General features: G+C 40.7%; 1 protein-coding gene across 3 annotated transcripts in view; it reads left to right on the top strand.

Annotated features, from left to right (window-relative positions):
- Nucleotides 1-26,435, top strand: part of USP32 (ubiquitin specific peptidase 32) — a 257,900-nt gene that overhangs the window by 200,415 nt on the left and 31,050 nt on the right. For all 3 annotated transcript variants that reach the window (XM_073665478.1, XM_073665477.1, XM_073665479.1), the window contains 6 exons: nt 1,533-1,638; nt 4,642-4,815; nt 12,900-13,074; nt 16,334-16,485; nt 19,323-19,434; nt 19,766-19,977. In XM_073665478.1, the coding sequence (XP_073521579.1) occupies nt 1,533-1,638; nt 4,642-4,815; nt 12,900-13,074; nt 16,334-16,485; nt 19,323-19,434; nt 19,766-19,977 (931 nt within the window). The remainder of the gene's footprint in view (nt 1-1,532; nt 1,639-4,641; nt 4,816-12,899; nt 13,075-16,333; nt 16,486-19,322; nt 19,435-19,765; nt 19,978-26,435) is intronic.

The raw sequence follows: 26,435 nt of genomic DNA, 5'->3' as shown, positions 1-26,435 counted from the left end.
ACCTGGCCTCCACAGTCACCTGACCTGAACCCAATCGAGATGGTTTGGGGTGAGCTGGACCGCAGAGTGAAGGCAAAAGGGCCAACAAGTGCTAAGCATCTCTGGGAACTCCTTCAAGATTGTTGGAAGACCATTTCCGGTGACTACCTCTTGAAGCTCATCAAGAGAATGCCAAGAGTGTGCAAAGCAGTCATCAAAGCAAAAGGTGGCTGCTTTGAAGAACCTAGAATATAAGACATATTTTCAGTTGTTTCACACTTTTTTGTTAAGTATATAATTCCACATGTGTTAATTCATAGTTTTGATGCCTTCAGTGTTCATGTACAATTTTCATAGTCAAGAAAATACAGAAAAATCTTTAAATGAGAAGGTGTGTCCAAACTTTTGGTCTGCACTGTGTATATATATTATACACACTCACTCACATACTGTACATACATACATACATACATACATATAATATAATATATCACTCACACACACTATGTGAGTGCATCTCTAACCCGGATTTACAATGGAAGTGTTTGCCTGTATTATCAAAGCCTCCTAATATATTGCAGTCATCGTATTATATAGCACTGTGTACTTACAATTGCTCATTTTGCCCTTCTACCCAGTTAATTCTTCTCTTTTCTCTGCTGTACATAGAAACAGGAAGTTATCTTATCCCCCTCTTCAACTCCTGACCCAGTTGATCTGCCCCTCCCCCTGCCATTGACTTTTGCAGCGACTTATGACTCATGCATGAAAAATAGACCTCCTATTTCTACATAGAGCTTAGAAGGATTCAACTAGTCAGTTTTTAATCACATGATGTCATAGACCTAATGGAAAAGAGAAGAATTAGCTGGGTAGAAAGGCAAAATGAGCAATTGTAAGCACACAGTGCCATATAATATAATGTCTGCAATATGTTAAGAGGATGCAGATTTTCTTGGGAGTGATTCTTTAATGTTGTTGGGACTTGAGGCTTCAGGGCACCATTGCCCATGTACAGTGACATAACTGTTTAATATCATATATATATATATATATAATATGCATATATATAATTTAAAACATCAGTATTTCTTTGCATAGCTATGAAGCACCATGACACCTCTGCAATTACCATTCTATATCCTGTTCTTTTCCTATGTAGAAGCGCAGACTTTGACCCTTTTCAGGTACCAATGTCCAGATGCTACCCTCTTGGTTGAATATATAAAACCTGGATTCAATTTTAGAAAAAAAAATGCAATTTCAGCTCACCCTTCTATGAGGCAGAATCCACTGTGTAATGAGCTTGGTGGTACACGGAATGACAGGCAGCTGGTCCCAAAGAATGTACAAAAGATGCATCCAGCACTCATCCCAAGGCTCAATTAAAATTTGCCAATTTTCAGTTTCACTAAAAATCAACCTTTGAGACGAGTGCTGGATACATCTTTTCTATATTACATTTTAGACTTTACTCTTTTTTGAAGCCAAATTGCAACAATAATAAAGTTGTTGCAGCTGATGAGTTAATGAATGGACTTTTGTCATTCTAGAATGAACCCCATAGGAATGAAAGGACACATGGCAAAGTGCTATGGAGATTTGGTTCAGGAGCTGTGGAGTGGCACACAAAAGAATGTGGCTCCTCTTAAGCTAAGGGTAAGCGGTGATGCGTTACTTGTCACATAATTCCTGGGATGTTCATTGATAGACATTGTTGAGAATTCTGCTCACTCACTTATAAAACCATTATAACCAAAGTAATAGTTGTACTCCTTTGTAATAAATTGTGATCACCCCCAAGTATACCATGTCTGACCATCCTTTACCCTGACATCTGCTCTTCAGATTACGTTTGTATACCACCTTGCTGACGTTGGGGGTTTGTCCACCTGTATTCTATTGTGTTCATGCAGTTGGCTTATCATATATTAATTGTGTTTTACTTTTAGAAACCTAAGATCTTCTGTAAATTAGTTTATTAGTATGTAAGTTTTTTGTTTTCATTTAGTCCTCTTATTCTTGAAAATTTTGTGGTCTTTGTCAGTACCATGTACCACATACCACGTGGGATCTTCGTTCATGTCCATACTTCGCAGTCTGTACAGACATGGTATTGAGAAACCCTCTTATTCGTTAAATCTATATCCTGGAGTACTATTTTTAAGTATAATTGATATTTTACATTTTCTGTAGTTTATTTAACTTTTATATGGTATTTTTAATTAGATCAGCATTTAACCCCTTTCCAAGATATGACTTACTGGTACAACATATGTCATCATATGTCGGGGCCCCTTCTTTGAAGCGGGATCAGAAGCTGAGCCTGCATTATTCCCAGCAGACTATGGCTGTGTTATTCAGCCATGACCTGCCTCTAACAGCAGTGAGCAGAGTGGTATTATCGCCTTAAATATCGCTGTCAATCAGTGACAGTTCCAAGTGCCTATTGGCCTCCCCAGTGACACAATTGAATGGTGCCGATGGGTTGCCATAGCAGCCAGGGTTCTGCCGAAGACCTCTGTGCCTGCAATTCTGGTGCTCTTCTGGTTGGCGCTCATAGGACTGTGATTTTGACTATATACAACAGTACTCTGGTATTGCATTATATGGTGTTGGCGATCAGACGATCACAGGTTCAGGTCCCCTTAGGGGACTAGCAAATGTAAAAAAATATATATACGGAAAAATTCAAATCACCCCCTCTTCTACCATTAAAATAAATTAATAAAATTAACAAACATATTTGGTATTTCTATGTATTTCAAAATATGAAATTAATTAACACGATTGGTAAACGACGTTGAGAGGAAAAAAATTGTAACACCAGAACTATGTTTTTTCCAGTCACTCCAGAAATGTGAAAAAATGCAATAAGAAGTGATCAAAATGTTGTATGTACCTCAAAATAGTATTAATAAAAATTTCATGTTGGGGCTCAGTAAACGAATCCTCAAACAACTCCACCAACTGAAAAATGAAAAAGTTAGGGGTCTTGAGACATGGCAACACAAATAAATATTTTTTTTTCTTTTTTCTTTAAGAAATTGAATTTTCATTTTTCTTTCTTTTTTTGCCACTTAAATAATAAAAAAGAAGTTTAGTATCTCTGTAACCGCACTGATGTGGGGAATCATCCTGCTAGATGATTCTACCGCACAATTAATGGTGTAAAATCAAAACCTAAAAGAAAATTGTGGAATTGTGTTTTTTTGCGCAGTATCGGTGCGCTTTTTTTTCAGTTTTCTACGACATTGGATTTTAACATGAATTGTGTCATTCATAACTACAGCTCATCCCGCAACAAAAAATGTGGAAAGAAAAATAAGGTTATGGCTCTTGGAAAAAGGAAAGGGCAAAGTGAAATCGCAAGAACACAAAAGGAAAATAGCAAGATTGGGTAGTGGTTAAAAAGGTTTTCCGAGATTTAAGTGGGGGAAGAAAAAGAAAAACATGAACAGCAAATGTTAAAAGGAATATAAATCCTAAAGTCTAATATCACCAAGGTCCCAGAAAATCCATATAGGGTACATTCACATGGGTATTATCCACTTCCACTATGTAATGCAAAGGTTGAAATCTGCGAGAATATTCACATTATAAATTGACAAGCTTCAGAACTGAAATCTGCAGTGTATGGATAGTATTTTTTAAAATGACCCGATGATGCTGCAACACTAAGGCTGTGTGCACACACTGTCTTTTTCAGGTGCATTTTGCCCAGAATCTGCTTGCTTATACGTAAAAGCGCCTTATAAAATGAACACCATGCACAGCAATGTCAAAACAATGTGACGTGCTCATTCTTCTGGCAGCTTCTGGTATAGTTGATAGTATAGGGTAAGAGATGCCAGATGTGGGAACCATGGTAAAACTGGGTCAAAGCCGCTTAAGGAAAACGTCCATCAGTGTTTTACTGAACCAATAGGAAGCTCAGTGGCTGCACTGGCGTCTGCAAGATGCAAGACTTATGCCCACCCCTGCCTGCTAGGCCAAATGTTTTTTCTATTTAAGGATCGAGGAGTTGGTGGAGGCCCCATTAGGAGTTTTGCTATTTTGCCCCATGATTTATAAGTACACCCCTGCTGTGTTTTTCTCATATATTGGCAGTGGTCTTTTAATATGCAGCCTGCAATTTTTGTCATAGCTTTCTTTATTTTTAAGAACTTAAACTCCATTTACTCTGACCTACGACAGTAAGCGCTGTAAACTTTTACCGATCTGCGGGCATTTAATAACCTGTTTACACAGGCCGATAGTTCAGTGTGCATCTGTAATAGATTGCTCAGTGCACAAAGGATGCCATTGTTCTCAGTAGCGCGAGTCCTGTTTACACTGGATGATGCGCTGCCCATAACCATGATCTTTTATGCTGCACAAAAGGTCATTTGACCCAAAGAACGAGCGTTTTGTTTGTACATTGGTTGATCAGCCTGTTTACACTGAAAGGTTATCGTGATACGAGCATTCTTAAGGATGTTCATTCACTATAATCTTTCAGTGTGAATGGACCTGGACTCTACACGGAATGATAATTTACTTCCTAAGATGATTTAATTTTCTGAAGGTTTAGTGCGGAAATATCATAGTTCTAGCTTGCAGCTTTTCATGTTCTCGATACCAATATAAAATCAATCCTGTATGTTATTATTCTATTTATAGTGGACAATAGCAAAGTATGCCCCTCGTTTCAATGGCTTTCAGCAGCAAGACTCCCAAGAGCTGCTTGCGTTTCTTCTTGATGGCCTCCATGAAGATCTCAATAGAGTTCATGACAAGCCTTATGTTGAACTCAAGGACAGTGATGGACGACCAGACTGGGAAGTTGCCGCAGAGGTCAGTTATCACATAATGCAAACTTTTTAGACAAGTATTATTCCTTCTGCCCCCTATATCCAATGTTATATCTGTTTTTGTCCAATGTAAAATGCAAAAAATGTCTTTAACTGTAGGAAACAGTGATTTAAGATCTTTGCTTATAGAAACTATTGTAATTCTGTTATATATTTTAAAAATGAGTACATTTTTTAGCAATAAAATGACATCTCAATATCTGCAGTATGTTGTCTTATTACAGAGAAATCCACATTTTTCTTATATGTAAATGTGCTGTTAAAGTCTTTGGGCCCAACACTGATCTACATGAGAATCTGCCTACAGAGGTTACTTTACATAAAAGGAGGCGTTTTATTCTCTCGAATAAAACATCAGATATCGGGGTATAATTTTATTCAGCTTAGTGGGCTGATCCTACTGACAGATCACTTTCACGTATATTTTTGTCATATGTTGTATCCCTGACTCTGATGCGGGCTCGGACGCTGAGCTCGCAAATTTCCCCGCACATGAGAGCTAATTTAGTCAGCATATATGTGCCTTTAACAGCCACGGATGGATCAAAGCTCCACCCGCAGCTGTTGACCAATTAAATCCCGCTATCAATATCTGACATCGGGATTTAACAGGCGCCAGCCAGAAACCCATCATTACTGCTGCCCATCAGCACCTTTGTCACGTAATCGTGGGGCGCCAATGGGTTGTCATGACAGCCGGGGGTCTGCCATGTGCATGTCAATACGAGCCGGCCGGCGTTCATAGAAGATTGTAATTTCTGCTAAATCGGTTAAAATATATAAAAAAAACACAAAAGTACAAATCATCCCTCTTTTTCCCCATTGAAAACAGGGCTGTGGAGTCGGAGCCCATTTTGGTGGAGTCGGAGTCGGTATAAAATGGACTCGCTCCGACTCCTAAAATCTATAATAAATTGGGTACAGTAGTTCAATGCAGTTTGTGGGTAATATTTTTTCCATAAGAATTTGGGAAAGTTATGAAATGTCCTATAAATGTCTGTCCTATTCCTGATCTAAGGGTCTAGACTTTTAGCTGAGATAAATCTGTGCTGCAGTAAATTCATCACTTTAACATGAGCCATGTATGAGGGAGTCGGTGACATGGAAATTGAGGAGTCTGAATCTGAGGTTTGGCTTACTGACTCCACAGCCCTGATTGAAAAGAAAAACAATACACATATTTGGTATCGCCGTGTTCAGAAATGTGTGATCTATCAAAATATAAAATAAGTTAATCAAATCGGTAAACAGAGTAATGAGATAAAAAAATCTAAACTCCACAATTATGGCTTTTTGGCCGCCGCATCATTTCAATAAGAGGAGATCAAAGCATTGTATCTACTTCAAAATGGTAGCAATAAAAACATCATCTTAGGGCTAAAAAAAAAAGAAAAAAAACCATCACGCAGCCCCAGATCCCGAAAAATGGAATTGCCATTGGTCTCTGAAAATGGCGACAAACGCAAAAGCTTTTTTTCATACAAAGTTTGAACAAAAAATGTCACCACTTAAATAAAAAATAAACTATACATGTTTGGTATCTGTATACTAGTACTGATCTGGGTAATCATATTGCCAGGTTATTTTTACCATATAGTGAACATGGTAAACAAAAAACAATTGTGAAATTGCACTTTGTTTGCAATTTCACTGGACTAGGAATTTTTTTTCTTGTTTTCCAATACAGTATATGGTAAAATCAATTGTACAACTCATCCTGACACTGCGTTATTGATGTAGATATAAAACAGTCATGGCTCTTCGAAGACGGGGAAGAAAAAACGGAAAATAGCCAAGCCGTGAAGGGGTTAATGAGGTCCTTTCACCAGTTTAGGCATATTTAAACTGGCCACATCATGGAATAGTGGCTGCAGATCTGAGTAAAATGTTTTTATTTTTTTAATTTCTCATCTCCGTTGCAGGGAAATTAGCTTGTAGAGTTTAGGTTATAATTTGTGAAAGCCCAATGGGGTATTGCCAGGGTTTCTTCTCTAGGGGCAAGGTCTTTTTTCCTCTGCATGACCTTGACTATTCATAAGCAGTAGGCACCATGGAGGGAAAAGGAGAAAATGCCCCCTGAAGTTCAAAAGAATATGCCTTCTCCTGTGAGATGTAATGACAGCCCTGCTCTCAGCCCAGGAGTGTAGAGCAGAGCTGAGCGTGATTACAAACACCTCCATATCTCCTCTCCCTGCAGTCAGTGTGGAGTATAGGGGAGTACAGCAGACCTGAGTGTGATTACAAACACATTCAGCTTTCATCTTACAGTAATTATTGTGAGAAGGAATTGTTACAATTACTATTCCATGATGTGGCCAGTTTAACATGCTAAACCTGGTGAAAAGTCCCATATAAGGCTATGTTCACACATGGCAAAGTTGCTGCAGAAAATAATTTCACAAGAATCTGCAGGGAAATCTGCAGCCAATTTTGCTGAGAATTTCTTTTTGAAAAAAAAAGGAAGGTAAGAAAAAATTAAACAAAACTTTCCTTTCTTTGCGCTTCCATTATTTAATATTTTTTTTGCCTAGAGAATTTTTTTTCAGTTTTACAGAACTGAAAATAATTTGCAGCCAAATCCCCAACAATTCAGGTTTGTTGCTGATTTATGATTTTGAAACTGAACAGCGTAAGGAGAATGCACAACACATCCATGAGTGTGCTGTAGAAAGAATTGACATACAGCGGATATAAAATCCATCCCAAATGTGAATTTACTTGTGGATATTTTTCATGTGAATGTGCTACTTTTTCTAACGCAGGCCAAAGGCTGGTCGTCTAGTTGCTCTTTGACACCCTTTGCCACTGCTTCCTCAGGCCGTGCTCTTGGTGTAAATTGTGCATAATTTTTACAACTTAAAGGGTTTTTCTGGGCAAAATTTTAAATTTTAGCGGTGACTTGAGATAACAATATATACTTTCTTACAGGTACTTAAAGGGATCAAGCACAGGCCACTCAATGGTCTCCATTTACAATGGAAGAAAGTACCGTTCAAAGTGGCAACAGGACTTCTGGGACCTGTGATTGGCTGCCGTTGTCAGGTATCTTCAACAGCGCGTCATTGCTGACCACAGCAGCCAGTCACAGGTCTCATTGGTTTTGGTGCCACTTTGAATGGTGGCAACATCCTTCCGGTGTAAGCGCTGATCATGCAGCAGCCTGCGCTTTGTACTGGTAAGTGCCGGTAGGCAAGTATAGCTTTGTTTGTTATTTTTTAACCCCTTCAGGACCCAGCCTATTTTGACCCTAAAGACCTTGGCATTTTTGTCAATTCTGACCAGTGTCCCTTTACGAAGTAAAAACTCTGGAACACTTCAACGGATCCTAGCGATTCTGAGATTGTTTTTTCGTGACATATTGGGCTTCATGTTAGTATTAAATTTAGGTCGATAATATTTGCGTTTATTTGTGAAAAAATCAAAAATATGGGAAAAAATTTGAAAATTTTGCAATTTTCAAATTTTGAATTTTTTTTCTACTAAACCAGAGAGTGATGTGACACAAAATAGTTAATAAATAACATTTCCCACATGTCTACTTTACATCAGCACAATTTTGGAAAAAAAAAAAATGTTGGTAGGAAGTTTGAAGGGTTCAAAGTTCATCAGCAATTTATCTTTTTTCCAGCAAAATTTCCAAAACCATTTTTTTAGTGACCACATCACATTTGAAGTCCCTTTGAGGGGTGTACATGACAGAAAACACCCAAAAGTGACACCATTCCAAAAACTGCACCCCTCAAGCTACTCAAAACTACATTCAAGAAGATTATTAACCCTTCAGGTGCATCACAGGAACTAAAGCCACATGGAAGAAAAAAATGAACATTTTTATTTTTCTAGCAAAAATTTTCTTTTAGCCTAAATTTTTTAATTTTCACATGGGTAACAGGATAAAATGCATCCTAAAATTTGTTGGTCAATTTCTCCTGAGTACACTGATACCTCATATGTGGTCATAAACCACTGTTTGGGCACACGGCAGGGCTCAGAAGGGAAGGAGCGCCATTTTACTTTTTGAATGGAAAATTAGCTCCAAAAGTCAAATTGCGCTTCTGAGCCCTGCCATGCGCCCAAACCGTGGTTTATGACCACATATGAGGTATCAGTGTACTCAGGAGAAATTGACCAACACATTTTAGGATGCATTTTATCCTGTTACCCATGTGAAAATTAAAAAATTTAGGCTAAAAGAAAATTTTTGTGGAAAAAAAAAAGTACTTTTTTGTTTTCACAGATCATTTTGTGAAGCACCTGGGGGTTCCAAGTGCTCACTATGCATCTAGATAGGTGCCTTGGGGGGTCTAGTTTCCAAAATGGGGTCACTTGTGGGGGAGCTCCAATGTTTGGGCACACAGCGGCTCTCCAAATGCAACATGGTGTCCGCTAACAAATTGTCGGCTCAAATTGTTAGAAGACACCATGTTGCGTTTGGAGAGTCGCTGTGTGCCCAAACATTGGAGCTCCCCCACAAGTGACCCCATTTTGGAAACTAGACCCCCCAAGGCACCTACCTAGATGCATAGTGAGCACTTGGAACCCCCAGGTCCTTCACAAATTAATCCGTAAAAATAAAAAAGTGTTTTTTTTTCCACTTTTTCATTTTTATGAATCAATTTGTGAAGCACCTGGGGGTTCCAAGTGCTCACTATGCATCTAGATAGGTGCCTTGGGGGGTCTAGTTTCCAAAATGGGGTCACTTGTGGGGGAGCTCCAATGTTTGGGCACACAGGGACTCTCCAAACGCAACATGGTTCCAATTTGTTAGCGGACACCATTGTGTAGTGCATGTCAGGTTGGTGTGCGGTGTGGTATATTGTAGTGCATACACCACACACACAATCTCATACACTACAACACACACACACCAACCTGACATAGCCTCCTCAGCTGAGTACGCCCTAGACTGGGATGAGCGGGACGGGCGGGACATTTTGTGTGCTTTGTGCGTGTGTAAAAAAAAAAAAAAAAAAAAAAAAAAAAAAAAAAAAAATCAAAACTTTATTATAGTGTGAGTGTACGTGTGTGTGCTTGGTGTAACCTTCTGCGGTCAGGCGTAGGGGGCGGTCAGACGTAGGAGGGGGCTGAGGAGATGGAGGAGCCAGAAGCAGCAGCAAGGGGGGTGATCACTGGGGCAGGAGCCGGCAGCAGCAAGGGGGGGTAGGAGGCCGGCAGCATCGGGGGGTGATTACTGGGGCAGAAAGGGGAGCAGGAGCTGGCAGGAGCAGGGGGCTGATTACTGGGTTTTCGGGGGGGTGTGATCACTGGGAACAGGGGGGGGGTGAACACTGGGAACAGGGGGGGGTGAACACTGGGGGAGGGGGTGATTATTGGGAGGTGGGGGGTGATATCACTGGGACTGGGGGATGGTGGGTTTGATCACAGGAGCAGGGCATTTACACTGACCCTGCTGCTGTGTGATCACAGTCCACCGGCTGTCAGAAGGAGAGCAGCAGCCGGTGGATGAAGACGTGGGAGAGGGAGCAGAGGGAGCGGAGGTCGGGGTGGAGGGGGGGTGGAGAGGGGGCGGGGGGGGTCGCGGGGGGGGGTGGAGGGGGGGGTCGGGGGGAGTGGCGGCAATACTTACCGCTGATCAGCGGTGGCGGCGGCAGACGCGATCCACAGGGTCCGCAGCAGGGGGTCCACAGCAGGGGTCTGCAGCAGGGGGTCCGCAGCAGACGATCTAGGGTTGGGAAGGTGCTGGGAGGTTTCAGCCATCCCTCCATATCTGATTGGGGCTAGTATCCATGTGACGCTAGCCCCCCAATCAGATCTGGGGGGAGGGGGGGAACAGAGGTGACACTCCCCCCAGCCAATGGCTGATGCTGTAAGCATCAGGCAATGCCCAGATTTAAATATTACACCAATTTTCATTGGTGAAATATTTAATTCATACCGATTGGCAGTTTCACTAAAAGTGAAAATGAAACAGCCAATCGGAGGGGTCCCAGGCACGGGGGGGTTAATCCACCCCCTGGGGGGTCGACTTCAGGATGTCCAGTTGCAGTAGCAACTGTGACACCTGAGCGACCCCGCTCGCAGGCGCTGCAGGGTCTCTTTCCCTCCATGTCACAGACGCTGTGACATGGGTCGGGAAGGAACTGTTTTCCATGTCACAAACGGTGTGACACGGGTCGGGAAGGGGTTAATATACCAAGCTGCTGCTAAAATGTTAATCTTGTCTGGACAACTCCTGTAAAATGGTTATTCCCTTAAACAACATTTACGAATGGTCAAAGGATATGCAGTAAATGTCTGAAAAGTGAGGGTTCTTTTACCTGTCTCTACGATTTCAAAGAATATTTTAAAATAGTTTCAATATGCTGTGTCCTGGGATATTAAAGACTCCTGGTGTTTTGTTTAAAAGATGTTTGATCTGCTGCAGATCTACCAGTTCTCTGACTGCTGAGCTCTGTGTGACCCCGCCAACACCACTAATCGGCAGCTGACTGTGTATAGGCAGAAAGCTGCCAATCAGTGTTAGGGCGTATTTGGACCACATGGCAGTAGGTTTACAAGTCCTATAGTTATAATCTCCTCCTGATAAAACAGTAATTTTATAAAAATTACAGCAAGCAGTCCAGTAAGTGGTACATTGCTGGAATATTACGCTACTCATAGATTAGGTGATTCCCTAATAGGTGAATCTGTCACCACATTTGATCAATCTAAACTATTAATATGGACATACAGGTTATAGACTTCTGAAAAGTCCTACCTGTATGCCTCATATCAGATGCCTTGTTGTTGAGAAATCATCTTTTATCACTTTATGTAAATGACCTTTTCCAGGCTCTGGGGAGGACGCTGTCTGGAAGATAACTGTCTCCAGAGCTTATTTTACATGAAGGTGGAGTTACCAGTGTTACCAGTGTGATGTGTAATGGCCGCTCTCTGCTCTCCTGATCTCACTGCAGAGCTGTGTGTGATTATAACTGACATATCTTCAGGTTCCTCTCAGCTTCCATCTCACAGGCAGACAGGGTTGTAATACTGTTACAATACAGCAGAGCTCAGAGAGCTGCAAAAAATGTGTTTGCAAGAAGACAAACTTCAGTTCTACTGTTATGTGTTAGTTACTAGTGTTGAGCGAACATGCTCGCATAAGGAGTTATCCGAGCACGCTCACGTGCTAACAGTATCTTCAGCGTGCTCGAATACTATGTTCGAGTCTCCGCGGCTGTTCGCCAGCCGTAACACTTGCAGGGATTGCCTGTTTGTAAGGCAATCCCTGTAACAGCCGCGAGACATGCAGCAGCGGCGATGTGAACATATTTTACGAGCACGCCGAAGACTCTGTTAGGACACGAGCGTGGTCGGATAACTCCTTATCTGAGCATATGCGCTCAACACTGTTAGTTACTTGTCTCACACTAGTAACACCCCTTATTATTTAAAATAATCTCTGGAGGTCTAGTTATTTTCCAGGCAATATCTCCCAATAGCCTGGAAGAATATCTCTGGAATAAGACATCAGATCACAGATATCAAGCTGTCATTTTATTCAGCTTCCCATGACCAGCATGACCATATAGACCGCTTAGGTGGGTTGATCCTACTGCAGATTCCCTTTAATACATTTTTGTTCCTCTGACATCATTTTATATGGATGTTGTGGAGGGAACTGATTTTTATGTAGAGCAACGAAGCAAATTGTAAGAAAATGTAAAAACATTTAAGTGGCAATTTAAACTTTGTTGCAAAGTTACATTTTAGTAGGTTCTCCTTATCCTAATATATGACTTTCTGTATATGCCATCTGTTCCCTTGTGAAATCTCAGGCTGTCAAATGTTTATGTAGCTGGAAGCATATCTCAAAATACTTCCCGAGCTTTTCCGATCATGCTCAGTTTATAGAAGCAGCAGTTAATTACTTCTTTTATTTGCTTCACATCATTTGCAGTGCCATTGGTTTATGCAGGAGTATAGCCAACCGAATGATTGTTACTATACTTTTCATAATCTATTATCAGGTTACTGTTTTCTTTCTCTAAAGCTGGAAAGTAGAAATCTACCTGTATATTGTTTGTATGCCATGGTGACTAACTATTAATTTCTGATTCTTAGGCCTGGGACAATCACTTGAGGAGAAATCGGTCTATAGTTGTGGACTTGTTTCATGGACAGTTGAGATCTCAAGTGAAATGTAAAACCTGTGGGCATGTCAGTGTCCGATTCGATCCCTTTAACTTTCTATCCTTACCTTTACCCATGGACAGTTACATGCATTTGGAAATTACAGGTATTTTTCATTGTTATTTTCCAGCAAATGGGTATGTGCACATGTTGTGTTTTTTATGCGTTTTTTTCCACCCTTTTTTGTCTCAGAAAAAAGTGTTTTACAGTACTAGCAAAGTGCATGAGATTTCTGAAATCAGATGCATATGCCGCTTATTTTTTCCTCGCAGATTTGCATCAGTTTCAGATCTACTGCATGTCAATCTTTTTGGCTTTTTTCACCCATTTAAACGAATGTGAAAAAAAACATGCATAAAAAGTGTGTAGTTTACACAGCGTATTTCCTGACAAAACTCCCGTATTTGCAGACTATGTTTCTGCTGCAAATACTGAACATGTGCACAAACCCAAACAATGTAAACTGTTTTTTTACAGACCACATTACACGATCAAAAATTACATGCTGCAGTAAATTGGAGCTGACCTGCAGTACCTCTCAGTGGCCACTACATAGTGTACGGAGCTGTGATGTTGTTTTCCGTACACCTTTTACATTCGGCTACTGGCAGAGGGGTTAATAGCTGATCAGTGGGTATGCGAGGTGTCAGACACCCCCCAGTTTTTATGACAGGTAGTGCAATGCCCTTATGTCAGGACTTCTCTTCACAGTCCTGCATTTCCAAGGAGATGGGACAGGTATGATCTCATTCACACCTTCACTCAAGTGTAGGTACTAAACAGGTGTCCAGTTCTCCACTAATCCATGCCGCATTCTTAATCTAGTTTCAGGTGCCTCCCGTCTCGCCTATCGCAAAATAAGATTGAAGGTGGACACATCCTCCCGATAGTGAAGCTCTGTGGAAGTTGGCTTACTGCAGGAAATATTTTATTTTACTCATGATAAAAATGTGTTACAATACACATATACAATAGGGCTCATATATGATTATTTGTGGTAGGTGAAATGGAGGTCTCTGAAACTAGATGGTGGATGTGAGGTGGATTAATGGAGAACTGGGCATCTGTTTTGGACCTACACAAATGAAGATGATCATACCAGTCCCATCTACTTGGAAATAGAGGACTGTGAAGATAAGTCCTCGTTTGTGAACTTTACATTCCTTTTCAGTTGATTTAACCAACATAAGCCCCCATGTAAATTTGGCTAATGTCGCCCAAAGCCACCAATATCGACTTATTCAACCAACAGTTTTTATATGGGGTTCCCGGACAATTTATGGTGGGGTAAATACCCATCTGGTTTGTCTGATGCCAGACTGTTAATTGTATTATCTCCTGGAAATAAGCCGCCAGATATTTTTAGCAATGGCTCTCTCGTAGAGAATATAGGAACTCTTGGCTGAACGAGCTCTCCCATGTATGGAAGAACCATCAGCTAACATCCGTCTAATGTGTATGGTGTACCTTAGCTGTGCTTCTTCACTGGGACTTTTTATAAGACTTTTTATTGTTGTTGCAAATACCATTTTCTCTCCTTTCATTGTAGTTCTTACCACCAATCTTCTATTGATTCCCTATTTTTAGGATAGGAATTATTAATAGAGATGGGAGAATCTATTTGCAGGACTCTAGTCCATCAGCCAGGTCAGTAATCTGTGACCACTAGATGAGAAGCCTGTGAATCTCCTTACCTCCTGGCATTCTCCGCTTTTCTTTGGATTAGCTGAGCTGGCGCGATGTCGTCTTTAAAGAGTGACACAACATTGTCGCCAGGCCTGCTGATCAAAAGAGGAGCCAGGAATGGAAGGAGTTTAGGAGATTTGCAGGTCTCCTGTCACGCGGTCACACAGTACTGACCTGGCCAATGGACCGGAGACCTGTAAATGGATTCTGCCAGCTCTAGTTATCATTATAAAACTACTTGAAAACATTTTGAATTTGATCCAAATAAGCTGCCTTATGTGCCTTTGACAGGCTTGGCAAGGAGAAATGATCTAGTGAAAAGGGGCACAAATTATTGACACAAAGTAGGCCAAATAGTAGGTGGTGTAAACTTAGGCTGGATAACAGAATGAACCACTCTGATAAACTTGGCACTTTGTTACACCGTCTAGTCTAATTTATGCTGTCTAAAAATTAGGGTTGGTAAATCTGGCCAAATGTATTTTAGCATTGGCACTCTGTGCTGGATATTTGGAACAAATATTTACCCTAGTACTAGTATGTGTTCTAGTTCTTTAACCCTTCCCTGACATCTGCCGTCTTTTACCTCTAAAAAAAATAATAATAAAAAAATTGGGCGAGTTTGATATCGCCATAATCGTACTGACCTGAACAATCATGAGGCCAGGTCATTTTTACTACACAATGTACACTATGAAAACAATTCCTGAGCTTGCGAGTCCCCATGAGAGGCAGGACACTACCTTGTACGTCAAAGGTTGTGAAGGGGTTAAGCTCATGCAGTCGCTGTCCCCTTCATTCTTTGTGTTGTTCCACATTACACATCTTTGTACTTCTAGTTGAGTAGGGCAGGGTTAACAGACACCCGCCCATACAAATATTGAATGACTGTTCTAAGGGTGGGATGTCAATTTTGCCAAACTGGTAACTCCTTTAAAACTGAGTTTTTTTTGTGACAGGTCAAAAAATTTAATTTTAGCACAAATCCTGTAAGTTCCTTGTATGGTGTCTAATTCATTTCACTCGGGACATTTCTTAAACAGACGGCGTAATCTCTATTGTCACATATTTTTCCAACAAATCATTTTGACAAACCAGTTTATTGCATTATTTTTATTGGGATAACATCTTATAGATAGTTACAGATACTGCTATATATATCAAGAGTAGTGTTGAGCGAGTATGTTCTGTCCGAGTATGCTCGGCCGAGCTCCGAGTAGTTACAGCTGCTCGGTGTTATGTTTAAATCGCTCCCGTGTGCATGATTTGTGACTGTTTGACAACTTTATTACATGTGAGGAATGATTGTTTCTTTTGCATTCCTCACATGTAATAAAGCTGTCAAACAGTCACAAATCATGCACACGGGAGTGATTTAAACATAACACCGAGCAGCTATAAATATTCGGTGCTCGGCCGAGCATACTCGGCGAAAGGGTTAACAGAACATACTCGCTCATCACTAATCAAGAGCAGTTTGCACCATGAACGCTAGTCCATAACCATAAAACAAGCTTTTAGACATATCCTAATACTGAATCATTATTGGTTTTAAAATATTGGCATAAAATTCTCTTTGAGATGTGAAGATTTTTAGTAAATATGAATAGTTGACATAATTTTTTTTTAAATAAGTATTACATTGCAAAAATTGACATTTCTTATATGCATTTTTTAAGTTATTAAATTAGATGGCACAACACCTGTTCGGTATGGGCTAAGGCTGAACATGGATGAGAAGTACACAGGGCTGAAGAAGCAGTTGAGTGAGCTGTGTGGCTTGAAGCATGAACAGATCCTTCTTGCGGAGGTGCATGGCTCTAACATTAAGGTAAGTGCTGATGGCCACTTAAGTCGTTTGGTTACCCATGATGTGGGCATTTTTATTCTGATCAGTACTTGTAATGACTTATACAATATTACCTGTACCACTGCATACCGGGAACACTTGTGGTTTTCTAGCAGTCACACTTTTGCCCTTGTCAAAATCAATTGGATCTTTACGCTTGCTCAGTTTTCCTGCTTCTAACACTTAAGAACTAACTGCTCACTTGCTTGCTAATATATCCCACCCTCTGACTAGTACTGTTGTAACAAGATGACCACCTTATTTACAGGGAAAATATATATTTTTGTACCATGTTAGCCAGTAGATAGAAAAATATTAAGATTTGAGAGTCCTCAGTGGTTGATGGCTTTTAATGGCTAACTGAAAAGATGGTAACAAGTTGCAAGTTTTCGAGACTACTCATGAATCATCTATACCTGATGAAGAGACCTGAGTAGTCTCGAAAACTTGTTACCCTTTAATGGCTAACTGAAAAGATGGTGTCAGCCACTGAGGATTCTCAAATCTTAATATTTTTCCACCTTATTTACTTCACCTTAATGTGGTTTAAATGTATATGCTGTGGTTAAAGGGTTTTTCTGGGATTCTTCAAAAAATGGCCAACGTAAAGAGAGGAAAAAATGTAGTAGTATTTATTCTTTAGATTCCCGTTCAGTACACAGTGATAACTTCCCTAACATCAAGTGACTTATGGATGTGAATCACATAACCATTGCTGTGGGGGTTTCAAGGAGTAAGTAAGTACATGGATGGAACAGTGAAACTGCAACTGGCTCATTAAATTTATTATTTTACATTCCCTACCAATTACCAATATTTGAAAAATCCTGAAAAACTCCTTTAATGGGGAATCTGTCGTCATGTTTTTCCACCCAATCTGACAGAAGCATAATGTCGAGACATATACCCTGATTCCAGTGATGTATCGATTTTTATGCTGCTTGCTGCAGTTTTGATAAAATCACTGATTTATCAGCAGGAGATTAACACTAGAGGGCTAGTAAACCTGCTGCCATATAGTCCTCAATATTCATGAGCTCTGTATAGTCCCACCCCCAACACTGATTGGCAGCTTTCTTCATATGCATGGTGTACACAGAAAGCTGCCAATCAGTGGTGTGGGCGGGGGTATACAGAGCTCAGCATTTAGAGAACTTGCAGATCTACAGCCAATATAACAGTGATTTAATAAATATTACAACAAGCAGCCCACTAAGTGATACACTGCTGGAATCGGAGTCTCTGCCTCTACATCATGCTGCTGTTAGTTAGGGTAGCAAAAACCTGGTGGCAGACTCCCTTTAATACATTTATGAATCATCATAAATTGTAAAGAAAGTCAACACTGCTCCCCAAGTACTATCTAACCAATACAAATGGGGTGCACTTTAGCATTCAGGCGCTGCAGTGCATCATTTATTAGATGCTCCTTACTGCACTTTATTCCACAGTAGCAGATATAACACTGTGTTAGATCACGGCAAGCCTAGGTGATGGCTGTTACCGTAGTTCTCCATTTATTGAATAACACATTTAGGAGTCAATTCAGCAAAGCCTTTACACCAGAAAACTGTCGTAAAAACTTTGAAAAGTAGAAAAACGTTTGTGAAAAGTGGAGCTGTGCAAAAATGTTGCGTCTTTTGTCGTTTTCACTCTAGTTTGACGCTGCTCTACCAAAAGAGTTGGAGCTTGGGAGGAGCCAGGACACTCATCCGACTGTCCAATTAATTAAAAATGGCTACGTTTTAGACACCAGACTGGGGTAGCATTTCTGGAGAGGCGCACACCACTCAGTAGATGCTCCGATTTCGTTAAGTGAAATGTGCCTGTTAATGTCGTTCTCCAGCGAGTCCTTCATTAAGACGGGCGTGTGCCACACCTCTATGAATGAATCTGCCCCTTAGTCCCCTTCTACATTTTTAAGTTGATAATAATGAATGAATAATGATGAATAATATTGCAGTCAGGGAAAGTTCTTGTCTTTCTGACCTAATCATATTCAGAACAAGGAAGAGCCCTAATCTTATTTAGAATTGGATTATAGCACTTGTATGCACTGACATGGTAGGTTCTTATTTTGATAAATGTCTTTCCTCCACTGGCTGTAATACGTAATAATGGGAATGAGTCATTCTATGAGAGGGACAGAGTGCAGCAAGTTAGCGCTTTACCACTTAAGTCATCTGCACGATATATTTCAAATAATCAGGTCATAATGGACAAGTAATGTTAAAGGGGAAACCCGGGACTTTAAAAAAAAAAAAAGGCGTCACACTACTGGTGTCCTGCTGATTGACAGCTGGTTCTCCACTGCCTAATTGGGGGAAGCCAGCTGTCAATCAGCAGGACACCAGTAGTCCTGCCCTGTCAACAGAAAGAGAAACTGCTGCTCTGTTGACAAGGAATGGCTGAAAATCCGGCAGGAGCGGTCAATGACCGGCGCCGGGTACAACAGGCCTCTGTTAGCAAATGCATGTGTTTTTCTGCCAAGGAGATGCAGAAATGCTCAGGAAAATTTCTGCTTCATTTCTGCATCGTGGGTATTAAGCCTTACTCATAGTACAGGAATATTGGCAGCACATCAAGTATGTCGCAAAAAGGTGTATTAGTCCAACATGCCAACATTTTGGACTAATACACCTTTTTGCAGCAAACTTGGCATACTGCTGCCTCCTTCCAGTATTTCTGCTCTTGTATGCTGCTCTGCATCTCCACCACGATGCTTTCCCCCTAATTAATGTCTTTCAGGTCAGGACAGGACTTGGAGTGCGGTTCATACTGCTAACTTTATTTCATTTCGATTGTAATTTTTTTTGTAGAACTTTCCTCAGGATAACCAGAAAGTAAGGCTGTCAGTCAGTGGTTTTCTCTGTGCTTTTGAGATTCCAATTCCTGGTTCTCCTACATCCGCTACAAGCCCAATTCAACAAGGTGAGTTATATGTGGCCTGTCAGTATAATGTACATGTTTGTGCTTCCTACAATACATTTTACCAGGTTTACTTGAACAGAGTTACATCGACATGTATGTTCTCCATGTTTGAGTGATTTTCAGGCTGTTTGTATGTCAGTACTATATTGCTATGGGGAAATTATAATTTTTGCAGATTGATAAGCACCTAGTATTATATAATCTGCTGCTTGCTCTCTAATTAGCTCTGTAGAGTCCATGGAATGATTAGTTAAAGAGGTTTAAACCATAATCCATATTAATACCAAAGCAGTTTTAAGTAGATTATTCTGAGCTTGTCTTTAATTTGCAGATGCCTCCACAGTGCCATCATCTAACGGACCACAAAGTCTCATGCCAAATGGAGGGCTGAGTCGGCCACCAGTAATCCCAAATGGGATGCCAAATACTGTAGTGCCATGTGGGACAGAGAAGACAGTCGCGAATGGAGTACTCAATGGCCATGTCTCTGTCCATCCAGATGGTCCTTTTATAGGCTATATCATCGCTATTCATAGAAAAATGGTAAGACGACACCTGTTATACAAGAAGAAAATACTACTTCTCTCTAGTATTGCATGGTGGACACTTAGTTGAATGGCTATGCTTCTAGTACAAGGATAATTTAAGGCTATCTGAATGGGAATGTAGCCTGACTTCTAGACAGTGTTCCCAAGTTCAAGAGACTGCACCTTTAATACGCATAAAGCACTGACTATAAACTGCTCTCTCTATCTATCTAGCTATATATATATATATATATATATATCTATATATATATATCTATATATCTATATATCTCTCTATCTACCTATCTATCTATATATAAATAATATACACACACACACACTACCGTTCAAAGGTTTGGGGTCACTCCGACAATTTTGTGTTTTCCATGAAAACTCATACTTTTATTTATGAAATGAGTTGCAAAATGATTAGAAAATATAGTCCAGACATTGACAAGGTTAGAGATGATGATTTTTATTATAAAGAATAATTTTCTCCTTCAAACTTTGCTTTCGTCAAAGAATGCTCCCTTTGCAGCAATTACAGCATTGGAGACCTTTGGCATTCTAGGTGTTAATTTGCTGAGGTAATCTTGAGAAATTTCCCCCCATGCTTCCTGAAGCCCCTCCCACAAGTTGGATTGGCATGATGGGCACTTTTTGCATACCATACAGTCAAGCTGCTCCCACAACAGCTCAATGGGGTTGAGATCTGGGGACTGCGCTGGCCACTCCATTACAGATAGAATACCAGCTGCCTGCTTCTTCCCTAAATAGTTCATGCATAATTTGGAGGTGTGCTTTGGGTCATTGTCCTGTTGTAGGATGAAATTGGCTCCAATCAAGCGCTGTCCACAGGGTATGGCATGGCGTTGCAAAATGGAGTGATAGCCTTCCTTATTCAAAATCCCATTTACCTTGTACAAATCTCCCACTTTACCAGCACCAAAGCAACCCCAGACCATCACATTACCTCCACCATGCTTGACAGATGGTGACAGGCATTCTTCCAGCATCTTTTCAGTTGTTCTGCATCTCACAAATGTTCTTCTGTGTGATCCAAACACCTCAAACTTTGATTCGTCTGTCCATAAAACTTTTTTTCAGTCTTCCTCTGTCCAATGTCCGTGTTCTTTTGCCCATATTAATCTTTTCCTTTTATTAGCCAGTCTCAGATATGGCTTTTTTTTGCCACTTTTCCCTGAAAGCCTGCATCGCGGAGTCGCCTCTTCACTGTAGACGTTGACACTGGTGTTTTGCGTGTACTATTTAATGAAGCTGCCAGTTGAGGAGCTGTGAGACGTCGATTTTTCAAACTAGAGACTCTAATGTACTTGTCTTGTTGCTCAGTTGTGCAGCGGAGCCTCCCACTTCTCTTTCTACTCTGGTTAGAGCCTGTTTGTGCTCTCCTCTGTAAGGGAGTAGTACACAACGTTGTAGGAAATCTTCAGTTTCTTGGCAATTTCTCGCATGGAATAGCCTTCATTTCTAAGAACAAGAATAGACTGTCGAGTTTCACATGAAAGTTCTCTTTTTCTGGCCATTTTGAGAGTTTCATAGAACAAACAAATGTAATGCTCCAGATTCTCAACTAGCTCAAAGGAAGGTCAATTTTATAGCTTCTCAAATCAGCCAAACCGTTTTCAGCTGGCTAACATACTTGTGCAAGGTTTTTCTAAACATCCATTAGCCTTCTTACACAGTTAGCAAACACAATGTACCATTAAAACACTCGAGTGGTGGTTGTTGGAAATGGGCCTCTATACACCTATGTAGATACTGCAATAAAAACAAGACGTTTGCAGCTAGAATAGTCATTTACACTCTATACATTGTTTACATTGTTAATGTGGTATCTCTGATTCATTTAATGTTGGCTTCACTGAAAAAAAAAGTGCTTTTCTTTTAAAAAAAACATTTTGAACGGTAGCTCAAAAAAATAAAAGGAACACTTAAACAACAGACTATAACTCCAAGTAAATCAAACTTCTGTGAAGTCAAACTGCCCACTTAGGAAGCAACACTGATTGACAATCAATTTCACATGCTGTTGTGCAAATGGAGTAGACAATAGATGGAAATTATTGGCAATTATCAAGACATACGCAATAAAGGAGTGGTTCTGCAGGTGGGGACCACAGACCACATCTCAGTACCAATGCTTTCTGGCTGATGTTTTGGTCACTTTTGAATGTTGGCTGTGCTTTCACACTCATGGTAGCATGAGCCGGACTCTACAACCCACAGAAGTTGCTCAGGTAGTGCAGCTTATCCAGGTGGCACATCAATGCGAGCTGTGGCAAGAAGGTTTACTGTGTCTGTCAGCGTAGTGTCCAGAGGCTGGAGGCGCCACCAGGAGACAGGCCAGTACACCAGGAGACGTGGAGGGGGCCGTAGGAGGGCAACAACCCAGCAGCATGACTGCTACCTCTGCATTTGTGCAAGGAGGAACAGGAGGAGCACTGCCAGAGCCCTGCAAAATGACCTCCAGCAGGCCACAAATGTTCAGATGTCTGCACAAACGGTTAGAAACTGACTCCATGAGGGTGGTATGAAAGCCCGACGTCCACAGATAGGGGTTGTGCTCACAGCCCAACACCATGCAGGGCGCTTGGCATTTGCCACAGAACACCAGGATTGGCAAAGTCGCCACTGGCGCCCTGTGCTCTTCACAGATGAAAGCAGGTTCACACTGAGCACATGTGACAGACGTGACAGAGTCTGGAGACGCCGTGGAGAGGGACTGCTGCCTGCAACATCCTTCAGCATGACCGGTTTGGCAGTGGGTCAGTAATGGTGTGGGGTGGCATTTCTTTGGAGGGCCGCACAGCCCTCCATGTGCTCACCAGAGTTAGCCTGACTGCCATTAGTTACTGAGATGAGCTCCTCAGACCCTTTGTGAGACCATATGTTGGTGCGGTTGGCCCTGGGTTCCTCCTAATGCAGGACAATGCCAGACCTCATGTGGCTGGAGTGTGTCAGCAGTTCCTGCAAGATGAAGGCATTGAAGCTATGGACTGGCCCGCCCGTTCCCCAGACCTGAATCCGATTGAGCACATCTGGGACATCATGTCTCGCTCCATCCACTAATGTCACGTTGCACCACAGACTGTCCAGGAGTTGGCAGATGCTTTAGTCGCGGTCTGGGAGGAGATCCCACAGGAGACCACCCGCGACCTCATCAGGAGCATGCCCAGGCGTTATAGGGAGGTCATACAGGCACGTGGAGGCCACACACAATACTAAGCCTCATTTTGACTTGTTTTAAGGACATTGCATCAAAGTTGGATCAGCCTGTAGTGTGTTTTTCCACTTTACTTTTGGGGGTGACTCCACATCCAGGCCTCCATTGGTTAATAAATTTGATTTCCATTGATGGTTTTTGTGTGATTTTGTTGTCAGCACATTCAACTTTGTACAGAACAAAGTATTCAATGAGAATATTTCATTCATTCAGAGGATGTGTTATTTGAGTGTTCCCCTTATTTTTTTGAGCAGTGTATGTATGTGTGTGTGTATGTGTATATATATATCTCTATATATACATACAGTACAGACCAAAAGTTTGGACACACCTCATTTAAAGATTTTTCTGTATTTTCATGACTTTGAAAATTGTATATTCACACTGAAGGCATCTAAACTATGAATTAACACATGTGGAATTATATACTTAACAAAAAAGTGTGAAACAACTGAAAATATGTCTTATATTCTAGGTTCTTCAAAGTAGCCACCTTTTGCTTTGATGACTACTTTGCACACTCTTGGCATTCTCTTGATGAGCTTCAAGAGGTAGTCACCGGAAATGGTTTTCACTTCACAGGTGTGCCCTGTCAGGTTTAATAAGTGGGATTTCTTGCCTTATAAATGGGGTTGGGACCATCAGTTGTGTTGTGCAGAAGTCAGGTGGATACACAGCTGATAGTACTACTGAATAGACTGTTAGCTGCTTTTTTATTGCCATAATACAAATTCTAAGTAAAGAAAAACGAGTGGCCATCATTACTTTAAGAAATGAAGGTCAAAGTCATGAAAATACAGAAAAATCTTTAAATGATACGGTGTGTCCAAACTTTTGGTCTGTACTGTGTATGCATGATATATATATATATATATATATATATATATATATATATATACACACACACACACAGTTCAGACCAAAAGTTTGGACACACCTTCTCATTTAAAGATTTTTCTGTATTTTCATGACTGAAAATTGTACATTCACACTGAAGGCATCAAAACTATGAATTAACACATGTGGAATTATATACTTAACAAAAAAGTGTGAAACAACTGAAAATATGTCTTATATTCTAGGTTCTTCAAAGTAGCCACCTTTTGCTTTGATGACTGCTTTGTACACTCTTGGCATTCTCTTGATCAGCTTCAAGAGGTAGTCACCGGAAATGGTCTTCCAACAATTTTCAAGGAGTTCCCAGAGATGCTTAGCACTTGTTGGCCCTTTTGCCTTCACTCTGCGGTCCAGCTCACCCCAAACCATCTCGATTGGGTTCAGGTCTGGTGACTGTGGAGGCCAGGTCATCTGGCGAAGCACCCCATCACTCTCCTTCTTGGTCAAATAGCCCTTACACAGCCTGGAGGTGTGTTTGGGGTCATTGTCCTGTTGAAAAATAAATGATGGTCCAACTAAACGCAAACTGGATGGAATAGCATGCCGCTGCAAGATACTGTGGTAGCCATGCTGGTTCAGTATGCCTTCAATTTTGAATAAATCCCCAACAGAGTCACCAGCAAAGCACCCCCACACCATCACACCTCCTCCTCCATGCTTCATGGTGGGAACCAGGCATGTAGAGTCCATCCGTTCACCTTTTCTGCGTCTCACAAAGACACGGTGGTTGGAACCAAAGATCTCAAATTTGGACTCATCAGACCAAAGCACAGATTTCCACTGGTCTAATGTCCATTCCTTGTGTTCTTTAGCCCAAACAAGTCTCTTCTGCTTGTTGCCTGTCCTTAGCAGTGGTTTCCTAGCAGCTATTTTACCATGAAGGCCTGCTGCACAAAGTCTCCTCTTAACAGTTGTTGTAGAGATGTGTCTTCTGCTAAAACTCTGTGTGGCATTGACCTGGTCTCTAATCTGAGCTGCTGTTAACCTGCGATTTCTGAGGCTGGTGACTCAGATAAACTTATCCTCAGAAGCAGAGATGACTCTTGGTCTTCCTTTCCTGGGGCGGTGCTCATGTGAGCCAGTTTCTTTGTAGCGCTTGAAGGTTTTTGCAACTGCACTTGGGGACACTTTCAAAGTTTCCCAATTTTTCGGACTGACTGACCTTCATTTCTTAAAGTAATGATGGCCACTCGTTTTTCTTTACTTAGCTGCTTTTTTCTTGCCATAATACAAATTCTAACAGTCTATTCAGTAGGACTATTAGCTGTGTATCCACCAGACTTCTGCACAACACAACTGATGGTCCCAACCCCATTTATAAGACAAGAAATCCCACTTATTAAACCTGACAGGGCACACCTGTGAAGTGAAAACCATTTCCGGTGACTACCACTTGAAGCTCATCAAGAGAATGCCAAGAGTGTGCAAAGCAGTCATCAAAGCAAAAGGTGGCTACTTTGAAGAACCTAGAATATATGACATATTTTCAGTTGTTTCACACTTTTTTGTTAAGTATATAATTCCACATGTGTTAATTCATAGTTTTGATGCCTTCAGTGTGAATGTACAATTTTCATAGTCATGAAAATACAGAAAAATCTTTAAATGAGAAGGTGTGTCCAAACTATTGGTCTGTACTGTATGTATGTGTGTGTGTGTGTGTGTATACATATACCTAACAAAGAATGGAGATGTCTGTAGTTTTTATCGTAGGTTCACTTCAAATGTGGGAGACAGAATCTAAACATAAAAAAAAACAGAAAATCACATTGTATGATTTTTAAATAATTAAATTGCATTTTATTGCATGAAAGAAGTATTTGCTCACCTACCAACCAGCAAGAATTCTGGCTCTCACAGACTTGTTAGTTTTTCTTTAACCACTTCGCGCCAGAGCCTGTTTTTGCCTTCGTGACCGGGCCAATTTTTTCAATTCTGACCACTGTAACTTTATGAAGTAATTACTCTGGAACGCTTCAACGTATTCCCCTGATTCTGAGATTGTTTTTTCGTGACATATTGTACTTCATGATAGTGGTAAAATTTCTTCGATATAACTTGTGTTTATTTGTGAAAAAATCAGAAATTTGGCGAAAATTTTGAAAATTTTGCAATTTTCAAACTTTGAATTTTCATGCCCTTAAATCAGAGAGATATTTCACACAAAATAGTTAATAAATAACATTTCCCACATGTCTACTTTACATCAGCACAATTTTGGAACCAAAATTTTTTTTTGTTAGGGAGCTATAAGGGTTAAAAGTTGACCAGCGATTTCTCATTTTTCCAACAAAATTTACAAAAACATTTTTTTAGGGACCACATCATATTTG

The sequence above is a fragment of the Phyllobates terribilis genome, unplaced genomic scaffold (genome assembly GCF_046119375.1).
Source record: "Phyllobates terribilis strain yellow unplaced genomic scaffold, ASM4611937v1 Scaffold_2__4_contigs__length_985480577, whole genome shotgun sequence".
NCBI classification, from domain to species: Eukaryota; Metazoa; Chordata; class Amphibia; order Anura; family Dendrobatidae; genus Phyllobates; species Phyllobates terribilis.
The sequence above is the reverse complement of the archived record's forward strand: the minus strand, read 5'-3'. Positions and strand labels throughout refer to the sequence as shown.